Source organism: Gekko japonicus, unplaced genomic scaffold (genome assembly GCF_001447785.1).
Source record: "Gekko japonicus isolate JY-2015 unplaced genomic scaffold, Gekko_japonicus_V1.1 scaffold27, whole genome shotgun sequence".
NCBI lineage: Eukaryota > Metazoa > Chordata > Lepidosauria > Squamata > Gekkonidae > Gekko > Gekko japonicus.
The window spans coordinates 1,829,065-1,840,655 of record NW_015172002.1 but is presented as its reverse complement, the minus strand read 5'-3'; the positions used below and the strand labels follow the sequence as shown (position 1 = coordinate 1,840,655).

Genomic DNA, 11,591 nt, shown 5'->3' with positions numbered 1-11,591 from the left:
CTGTCGTCACCTGCACTCCTATCAGTGTGTCAGACCTTCAGAGTCGCAACCCTGAAGGGAAGGCAGTCATAAACCTCAGGCACATCAGAGCCCTTGCTCAGGCTTTATTTTTTGACAGTTTCTAATGCAAAATATATGTCTGCCTTACTCCCGGAACTGGGTTTCTGTATCCTACCACTGAATCCACCATGTATCAGCACAAGCTGCAGATCCGCTATCTTTGTTCAAAGCTGGGGTTTTATGAGTCACATTCTGCACATTGCTAGACCTGGATGAATATTCGGGGCTGTAGTAATGTAGTTAATGTAGTGGCATTAGCTGAGTATTGTGAGTATGGCAAGTACATCTGTGAGCAGAAAGTATAACAAAGTCAGAAGCAGTTGGCGTTGTTGGAGGTGCTATGAATAGTTACTTTCTCACTATTGCACAAACAGATCATTCTGTTTATGAAAAGTATAATATAGTATATGACAAGAATAAGGTGACACTTCCAGCCCTCAAAGTGCAGAAGACTACTGAAAGAAATGGGAAGATTTGTTTTTTGCAGGGGTCGTTTCGTAGAAAAAGAGCTAGGAGAACTCATTAGCATAACTCATTAGCATATGCCACACCCCCTGACATCAGGGGCCTGGCGGTGGACCTGCAAGGCCAGCGGGAGTGCGAGGAAGCCCCGCCAAGGCCCTCCCTGGCCCCAGGCAGGCAGGGGTGGGGAGAGGCGGGGAGGAAGCAACTTACCCTCCCTCTTCTCCTGCCTCCTCCTGGCTGAATGAGGGCTGGAAGCGGGGCGGCCGGAAGCAGGGGGCGGGGCTTCGACATGTGCCCCGCCCGCCTACACCTCACCCGGGGGAACTGCGTTCCCCCGCGTTCCCCCCCGAAATGACCTCTGTTTTTTTGCAATATTATTGGGAAACTTTTTATTCTTGTACAAGGTTGCAGGAAGTCAGCTCTCCCAAGATTTGGATCATTAATGGCCTATTGCTTCTAGACTCATGGCTCTGATTCACCCAATGGCAAATGGTAGGGATGTGACTGATTTTTAAAACAAACACTTTGTCAAATCCCAGAATGAAATTCATTTTTCTTGATCAACTTGTTCTGGGAATGAATGTCAATGTGTTCCTTTAGACTTTGGGGGCTGCCTGAGCATGGGCATAGAGATAATATCCTGCTAGTGGGGCTTAAGGTGCTTTTAGACCGCTTTTTAAAATTAGTTCTTGTTTATGTTATATGTAGTCTTTTAATGCTGTTTATCTAATTGTTTTTATATTGTTGTTACCCATCTTGGGTCCTGAGATGGTCTGAATAAAGGCAGGTATTTAAATAAATTAATGAATGTATGTTGCTGAAAGGGAAAGAATGAACCAGTCTTGGACAGGGCTCAAGAATAGGTCTTCCATTTCCCAAAGAAACTGCAAAAAAAGAAAGGCCCCCTCCCTAATCCCGCAGTGAGAAACAGTTCATCTTCTTCCTTCCAGCTATACTAAAGAGATATAATATTTATTTATTCAATGTGTTTATAGTTCATGCTTTCCAACAGATCAAAGCAATGTACACATAAAATCAGTGCAGACATAAAAAAGAATAACAACAGGTAAATGTCAGAAGTAGAACTCTTATATATCATTATCCCTGTTGAAAGAGCATCAGGTGTACCCTTCCCTCAAACACTGAGAAAGAGAAAGTGCTGTCAGTAGACTGAAGGGGGGGGGGATTTGGTTTGGACCCTCAGAATTATGGAATGCCCCTCTTGAAGTCAGACCGGGAATACCTTGAGAAGTGGTACAGAGTACTCCAGATGCAGGGAAGAACTGGTGGAAATCATGGACAATACTTTGTTCCAAAGTGACTTAAAAAGTGACTTAAAGTCAATGGGCTTTGAAGGGTGTAAATCTGTATAGGATGGCACTGTTACATGTATAGACGTAGTACATTCAGTCCAGCCTGATAACTCTGTTTCTGTATCCTACAAAAAATATATTGCTGTTTGTCTATGGAGAGGGCACAACTGACTATTTGGACTACTGATGCAAACCCACTGGAACCTATAACTGAAATTAGTTATGGCATTAGACAGTGCAAATATTTTTGCAGTAGTAATAGAAAATACGTTTCTTGCTCAACCACATTCACTTGAGAATGACAGAGGAAGAATGGGGACAGTTAGCTCTTGAATGGCACATGGCAGCAAATCAATATCGGGTTTTGAGAAATTCAGAACCAGCAGGCCTATTATTACCAGAGATACTGCTGTGAGGACATGCTTGAACCAGTGATAAGGGGGAGGCAATAGTAATAGCAAGAACTCCACAGTGTAGCAGCGATCTGTCTGCCATGTCCCCCAGCTCCCACCACACAGCCTCTATTGTTTGGTTTTGTCTTCAGTAGACTGGGCTGCTTGCATTTCTGTCCTGTGCATCTAGGGAAATAATCACTGCCTACTATTTGCTGTACATTTGGCCCTTTTCTATCATGTCCAGGCAGCTGTGGATTAGCTATATGGATTAACATCCCCCACCTAACACTCTTCCCAATAGCTATGAAGAGAAAATTCTTGAAGTCCAGACCCTACGACATTGCAGACCTGTCAAGTCTAATTCACACTATATGCCCGATTGTACTTAGAGGAGTGGAAGGGTCTGGCTTTCCCTGCCACACCCCTGAGGCTTTCTCTGTGTACAAGGGAACCAGTTAACAACTGTGTATTAGCTATGTGAACAATTAGCATTCACATGGAAGATGGATGGCAGCATAAATTAAATCCTGCCAAGTGAAAGAGGGGAGATTTGAGAACCAAGCTCAAGGCTGTAAACAAATATCTGAAGACAAGCAAAGAGAGGAGGAATCAGATTAAAGGACTGATCAAATAGGAAGTGCACTGCATAAAATCCAGCTCCCAGCTCTGGCCTTTTACTAGCTATACTATGTGTGGTGGAGGGAGAAGGTTATAGACACCACCCTAGCTCAGTCTGAACACCTATCCTGCCTCTGAGCCCAACAGACAGTGAAACATGCTCTCCCACTAGCCTACATAGAAAAAATCCAAAGTGTAAATTGTTCAGCTGATTCCTGGATTTTTATGTGGCATATTAATCACATTGTTTGAGCCTTGTGACCACTGGATTTTGTATGCCTGTGCATGCATGCATATAAATCCTCTTCAAGCAAAGTGTCATGCTTAGACATCTGACAGGTTATTAGAGGGGGGAGGACAATTGGCCTAATCCTGCTTCCCTACATGGGGGTAAGTTAATCAGAACCAAAGCTATTTGTTGCTGCTCCAAGACGGTAAGGTTTTCAAGCAACAAAATAAAAGGGATGAAATCAACATGGAACCATGCCACCACTACACCAAGTGAAACAGCCTGCCCCAAGGAGTCAATTTGGGATCACTATTAAAAGGGTGGCAAATTATCAGTTATTTATTATTATATAGATGAAACACAGACAGAAGAAACATTTGACATGTAGTGCAAGCACAGCCTTTGCAGCCACGAATATACACATACATTGTAATGTCCTAGAGCAGGTTCTGGAAAGAAATAGGTCTGCAAGTTTTCTAGTATATTGGAGAAATCCATTTGTGGTGGTATCTATAGTCTTGTACATACATTAGCAACTTAACCTTTTTCCCACTTCCCTACAGCATATTTTAGCCAAACATCAGTAAGGTAAAAAGATGAATTCACTTTTTTAATAAAGCAAAAAGTCTACCTAGTCCAGTCTAGAAGGGTTGTTCTATGATCAAATGTAATTCACCTAGTTTAGCTCTTTATCTCTAGGAGAGACTAGTAATCAATGCTTCGTAAGTTAAACCCTAACCCATTAAGAGGCTACTATAGTTTCTCCTGTTTTGAAGGTCAATGTGCCTTTTTACTATCACATTTCTTCTGGATAAGAAAAAATATAGCAGTTCCGTGCTACTTATAATAAGAACATAAGAAGAGCCCTGCAGAATCAGACCAGTAGTCCATCTGGTCCACTATCCTCTCTCACACAGTGGCCAACCAGTTTCTCTGGAGGTCCAACAACAGGGCATAAAAATCAAGACCTGGGTTGCCTCCTGGCACTGGTATTCAGAAGCTTACTGCCTCTGTATATGGAGCCAGTCATCATGGCTAATACCACTGATGGGCCTATCCTCCATGAATATGTTTAGTCACCCTTTAAAGCCATCTCTTCAGGGCTTGGGAGCTAAGTATGGTTGGCAGCATTAGTACTTGCATGGGAGACCACCAAGGAAGACTGGCATTGCTATGCAGAGGAAGTCAATGGCAAACTGCTGCACATATCCTGTCTTGAACACCCCTTAGGTGGGGTAGCCATGAGTCGGATGCAGCTCATTGGCACATTATTCATTCACTCACATCTATGGCCATTACTACATCCTCTGACAGTGAATGCCACATTTTAATCATTGAGTAAAGAAGTATTTCCTTTTGTTTGTCCTGAATCCGTAGCATTGGGTGCCCTTGAGTTCGAGTATTTTGGCAGAGGAAGAAAATGTTCTCTCTCTTCATTCTCTCTACCTTATGCATAATTTTATAAACCTCTATCATACCCCCCCCTCTCAGTCACCTCTTTTCTAAACTGAAAAGTCCCACTCTTAAGCCTTTCCTCATAGGAAAGGTTCTCCAACTCCTTAATCATCTTGCTCGAACAGAATAAATTGTATAGAAGTAAGGAACTATTATATCATTTCCTCCCCTATAAGTCCTGCCCAATGATTTATAAAAACGACTCTAACCTATGTCTAAAGGACAACTGTTTATTAAAGCAAAGATAAGGATTTTAGTATCTCCAAAATCTTTATTCCAGACGATACCAGAATTCCAAGACTTGTGCTTTAAAAACTGAGAGGGTAGGACAGTCATTATTTTCTGAAACAACCAGAGGATTTCTGTGGCAGAAAATAGGATTAGACCTTCAGTTTCTGAGTAGATCTTATATTCGGCTTAGGTTCTTGTCTTCTATTTGCTGTTACTCTCCCTTGAAGTTTAGGGACATTGTTTCAAATGTCAGGTTAGGCTATAGAAGGATGCTGATAATGCACAGAGAATTTCATACAATGACACAAAGAAAGAGAAAAAGCAAAAGGAAGCAGCAGAGTGTATTTTATTGTTCTCTGGGCTAACCACTGTGAGACTGCTTGGCAATGGGAAGACTGGGCTCCCCTCCTTTCCTCATCTTCCCTCAACATGTTCACCCCACGAGAGCAGTGATGGAAAGTGACCTGCTGCAGAGTTAATGTGAGGCTTGAGCTGAATTTTTTGACTAGCTGAGCTCAGCACCTGGGAAAGCTGCAGTTGATTAGCTCCACTAAAAGCTCAGGTCCCAATAATTCACAGAGGAGCAAAGTAATTGTAGCAACTGCTGAAATACAAGGATAATGCGGAGGGTTATGGGAGCATTCCAGAAAAGGGAAGGGGGAGGAAAAAGAAGGAAAAGCACATATTCTACTCACGTTTATGATTTTCATTTCTGTGGACAGGTGGGGAGCGTGTCTCCTGCTCCTGAGCATCATCCCCCTCCTCACTGGCAAGGTGAGTGTGAGCATAATGGTAGCTCAGACCTGGTCTGTTCTTATAACGCTTGCCACAGACTGTGAGCAGAGGAAACATGAAGAAACAGCAAACAAAGAATGACAGATCAGTAACAATAAAAGAGTCTAAAATATATCATTACTGCTGCCTCCTTTGCTGGATTATTTGTATTTCACAATGACAGAAAGATAACTTGGGTAGATGAGGGTAGAATCTCAATTTGTACTTGGATAAAGACACCCACATACATACTACCAATGCTGCATGTCAAGTATGAGACATATGCATACAAGTAAAATTGAATCCAATTTAATTCAGTTGTATCCCTTTAAAACGGAAGCAGAAGCAGGAAAGGAAAGGCCCTGTTTCTGAGCATAGACTCATAGAATGTTAGAGTTGGAAGGGATCTTGCAGGTCATCTAGTCCACTCCCTGCACTCTGCAGGAGCATAGCTGAAAGATAGCCCTACATACCTACAACATACCCAAAAGATGGTCGTCCAGCCTCCGCTTGAAAACGTCCAGCGAAGGAGCATCCACCACCTCCCGAGGCAGTCTGTTCCACTGATCAACCACTCTTACAGTTAGGAAGTTTCTCCTGATATTTAGCCGGTAACGACTCCCTTGTAATTTCCACCCATTAGATCTAGTCTTGCAATCCAGAGCAAGAGAGAATAGATCCGCTCCATCTTCTACATGACAGCCCTTCAAATACTTGAAGACTGCAATCATGTCCCCTCTAAGCCTTCTCTTTCCCAGGCTAAACATACCCAACTCTTTCAGCCTTTCCTCGTAAGACTTGGATTCCAACCCTCTCACCATCCTGGTTGCCCTCTTTTGGACACGCTCGAGCTTGTCAACATCCTTCCTAAAATGTGGTGCCCAAAACTGGACACAGTACTCCAGGTGAGGCCTGACCATAGCAGAATAGAGCGGAACTACCACCTCCCGTGATCTGGACACTATGCTTCTGTTAATGCATCCTAAGATTGCATTAGCTTTCTTCACAGCCACATTGCATTGCAGGCTAATGTTTAGCTTGTGATGAACCAGAACACCTAGATCCCTTTCATATGTGCTGCTGTCAAGCCAAGTCCCTCCCATTCTATATCTGTGCCTCTTTTTTTTTTTGTACCTAAGTGTAGGACTGTGTCATCTGCAAATTTGATAAGCATCCCCTCCCCTCTGTGTCTTCCTCCAGGTCATTTATAAAACACTGAACAACACCGGGCCTAGGACTGAGCCCTATGGCACTCCACTCGAGACTTCCCTCCACGTAGACGCAGAGCTATTTACGAGCACTTATTGGGTACAATTTTTCAAACAACCATGAATCCATCTAACGGTTGCACCATCCGGCCCACATAACCAGCTTATCCTCAAGGATATCATGAGAAACTTTATCAATTGCTTTACTGAAATCTAGATACACTATGTCCACTGCATTGCCAGAGTCAATCATTTTGGTAACTCTGTCAAAAAAGGAGATAAGGTTGGTCTGGCATGACTTATTCCTGATAAACCCATGCTGGCTACTACCAATTAACTCATTCCATTCAAGGTGCTCAAAGACAGAGTGTTTAATAATCTGCTCTAGAATTTTCCCAGGTATTGATGTCAAGCTGACAGGCCTGCAATTTCCTGGGTCTGTCTTTTTTTCCCTTCTTGAAGATTGGGACAACATTTGATCTTTTCCAGTCTTCCGGCATTTTAAAAGAGAATATGCCAAATCTCTTCCTTTCTCACTTTGGTACTCACCCCCCCTCAGATTTAATAAAAAAGCACAAGTCTTTTGGTATCCATACAAAATGTAGAGGGAGGGCTTAACTAGAATGGATGCTGGGAAATCATGATAGAGGTTTCTCAGTGTTTTTAGAAGTCAAACATCAGTAGTTCAGGAGCCTAATCAAAACAATCCTCACCACCAAAGTGGTTTGTCATTCACTGTGAACCTACAGACCTCTCTGCCAGACTTTTCCTCCGAAGACTACAATTGGTGAAACTATCCAGGAACCCTTTTCTCCCAGTGTATTGTAGTCCCAATTTAACTGGGCCTCACAGCTGCTATTGGCCTTTAAAATGCTGGAAAGATCTAGTCATGGATCTACTCTGTCACATTTAATTAGGCCCTGAGAATTGGCCCCAAGATACCTCAATTTAAACACAGACTGCTGCTCTGTTAAGGTAGGCCTACTGCTGTGATAGCTAATTTCATTTCTCATGTTAATGAGAAAATTCCTGGAAAATTATGGCCTCTTGAAGCTGATCAGTTTTATTCATTTTATTAGTATTAAATATTCTTAGGTTAGAAACTAGTTTCTGGGTATGAGCCATAATTTTTATTATTATCCAGTTTTTCATTGAAGAAAGTATAGACCAGACAAAGGTAAAATGGTTTGTTTGGAATTGTACAAAGATTTGTGCTGAGGTGAAATTACCAAACTATTGGTAACTTCATTCCTATGAGACTTGACACACACCCATACACACTTTTATGTTATGTGACATATCTGTCAATGTAACTTGACTTGAATGCAGACTGGGAGTCCATCCTGCTTAGGGTTACTAATTCAAGGTTGAGAAATTCCAGGAGATTTGGAAGTGGAGCCTGGGAGGGCAGGATTTTACAATACAGTTTCTGGTAATTGCTACCAAGGTGTGATGCCCTTTCCTGATTTTGAACAGACATGATGCGATGCCATCGCCTGACAGTGTCCCCCCATATCCCTGCCCCCCTGGACAACCCTAAAGTTTGTTTTTAAAAGCAATGGTATAAACTGTTTAAAATGTTATCATTTAAACATAAGCAAGCTTACGACCTGTCTTTTGTGAAATGATTCCAGACATTACACCTTTTTTGCACATACTGTCATCAAGACTACAGGCGTGTGATGGTACTTGACTCTGGACCGTCTTTATAAATGTACATTTAAAACCACCCCCTATTGTTGGAAGGGATGTGGTTTGAAAGGAGATTTCATTCACTGTTGGTGGGCTTGTCGCAAAGTTACTAAATTTTGGAATAAAGTCATCCATGAAATATACAAAATAGCAGGATATAAAATCGCAAATACCCATGATTCTATACTGCTAAACTATTGGCCTACTTTAAATCTAACCAAACAGCAAACGGAAGTAATGGTTCTGATGTTATATTCAGCCAAATCTATTTTGGCACAAAGGTGAAATACACGAGGAGTTCCAAATGTATCTCAGTGGTATTCTAAATTATGGGATGTTATTATAGCAGATAAAATTTCGACTCAACTAAAAGTGGCTCAAGGAATGTTAAAATCTAGTAACTTTATAGATAAATGGTTTACTTTTTTTGAATATGTTACTACAAATCAAAACCTACAGTTTATACTTCCTTACAAATATAGGGAAATAAAGGCTTATTAAAAATGGTAGTTATTAAACTAATTAATTGTTATTATATTGAAATGTAGCTTTATTTGTTAACAGAAATTTATAGTTTCAGTTGTATTGTTTATATTGTTTGAAATTTCAATTTGAAAAATTCAAAAAAAAAAAAAAGACTACAGGTGTGTAATAAGTGAAAGGCCATCCTACAATAGAGAATGAAAAGTGAGGGTCTATTATTATAACTATCAGAAGACTCAAGGGGGCGTGGCCCCATCCCTTACTTCAGGCCACTCTTTCTCCCAGGTTGGCCAATGCTCCTGCTGGGAAGGTAAAATTCTCTGGATATACAAGAACTGCCCATTGACACAGTTGCAGCAGGGACATCAATCCTCCACTTTGCCAGCTGTATCAGAACACTCGCATCAGTGCAAGGAGGTCTGCCTGGTCATTCCTACCAAACACTGTTAACATTTAAATGTTTGCAGCAAACTATAAATGGTAAATGAATCTTCATTGTTTACATGTTTAGTATTTTAATCCCTTTATCCAACCAGGCTAACTGCTGCTAGTCCAGTAAATGATACGTATTGTTCCATCTTGAAGTAAGAATATTAACCCCAAAACAATTACGTTAATAAATAATACACAAAGCTGTGCCAGATCTATTCTGAAAGACCAAAGGGATCTTCTAGGGCTGCCAAATGCCCCCGGGGGGCAGATTTCCCCCCGCTTTCGAGCCCTGATTTCCGCCCCCGCGGAATTGGGGCCCGGGGGAAACCCCACCACCGTGTGACGTCACATCCGGGTGATATAGATGCGGCGCGCACGCACACCGGGAGATGGCCAGGGATCCCCTGCCGAGAAGGTAAGGGAGATTTGGCAACCCTAGGATCTTCGGAAATGTTTTCTAAAAACACAGTTCAACAAAGAGAGATTCAGCAAAAAAAAATTCTAAATGAGATGTACACATTGCAAGGGAGAGTTTTAAGAAATGCTAAACAGTAGGTGGGTTAAGAAATGGCAATGGAGCATTAAAAGAAACTGATGGATCACAATTAGCTCACATAGGAACATATCAAGAATGAATAGATTGCCCATTTTCATCCATGCATCCATGCAATGATCAAAGTACCACCCTCAGCATATTTAGAATGCACATATGTCACATATGTCACAGAATTATAGAGTTGGAAGGGGACATACAGGCCATCTCATCCAACACCCTGCTTAATGCAAGATCAGCCTAAAACATCCCTGACAAGTGTTCATCCAGCCACTGCCTGAAGAATGCCAGTGAGGGGGAGCTCACTACCTTCCTAGGCAGCCGAATCCACTGCTGAACAACTCTTACTATATAAAAAAAGATCCTAATATCCAGCTGGTACCTTTCTGCCCATGATTTAAACCCATTATTGCAAGTCCTATCCTCTGTTGCCAACAGGAACAGCTCCCTGCCCTCCCTTAAGTGACAGTCTTTCAAATACTTAGAGAGAGCAATCATGCCTTCCCTCAGCCTCCTCTTCTTTGGACTGAACATTCCCAGGTCCCTCAGCCTTTCTTTATAGGACTTGGTCTCCAGGCACCTGATCATCCTCATTGCTCTCCTCTGCACCCACTGCATTCTGTCCACATCCTTTTTGAAGTGAGGACTGCTTATATTTAGCTTACAGTCCATCTGTATCCCAAGTTCTTGTTGACCCACTGCTACCCAGAAGTGTATCCCCCATCCAGTAAGTGTACTTCTCATTTTTGTTACCCAGATGTAGAACTCTGCACTTATCCTTGTTCATATCCACCCACTTTTCCAGGGTGTTCAGATCTCATTAAATTCTATCTCTACTCCTCCCAATTTGGTGTCATCTGAAAAATTAATCCCTCCACCCCCTCATCCAGATCATTTACAATAGTATTGAAAAGTACCAGGCCCAGATCATTTATAAAAATATTGAAAGTACCAGGCCCACTGGACACCCCCCTCCAATCAGATGAAATGCCACTGACAACTACTCTTTGGTTGTGATTCCCCAACCAGTTCTCTATCCACCTAACTGTCCAAGTCCAGTCTTCAGTCCTCCAGTTTACCCATCCGAACATCATGAGAAACCCTGTAAAAAAACAGGTAAACAACATCGACAGCGTTTCCACAATCCAGTAAGCTCATCACCTGATCAAAGAAGGAAATGAGCTGTTGGGGAAAAAATCCATGCTGACTTCCCCAGATCACCAAGTTGTCCTTCAGATGCTCACAGATGATCTTTCCTGGGACAGAGGTCAGACTGACTGGCCTGTACACACTATCCCACTTAACAAGTGCGTAATATATACTTATAACTTATTATTTTTCTCTGATACACAACTACAATAAAAACTATGTACATTGAGTTTCAGGAATAAGGGCATTCATCTATTACAACAGCAAGTCTGCTAAATTCAAAGGGGTTTTCCGCCAAAAGATTTTGGCATTGTTTACCTAAATAAAGAGAGTTCATGGACCCAACTGAAGTGGAGACATGAGAACTTAGGACAATTTCTTATAAAGTAGAAAGTGAAACTATCAGGAACACAATAACCAAAATAACAGGGAATACAAAACTGTCAAAAGTAAGACAATAGTTTTTTGAGAAAATTATATCCCACATTCTCTACTATATATATTTATAGTATTCATCTGGATGTCATATCCACC

General features: G+C 41.7%; 1 protein-coding gene across 1 annotated transcript in view; it reads right to left on the bottom strand.

The window, feature by feature from the left end:
• Positions 1-11,591, bottom strand: part of DPF3 (D4, zinc and double PHD fingers, family 3) — a 241,123-nt gene that overhangs the window by 48,824 nt on the left and 180,708 nt on the right. Inside the window, exon 7 of the mRNA XM_015420042.1 lies at positions 5,462-5,599. Within this exon, the coding sequence (XP_015275528.1) occupies positions 5,462-5,599 (138 nt within the window). The remainder of the gene's footprint in view (positions 1-5,461; positions 5,600-11,591) is intronic.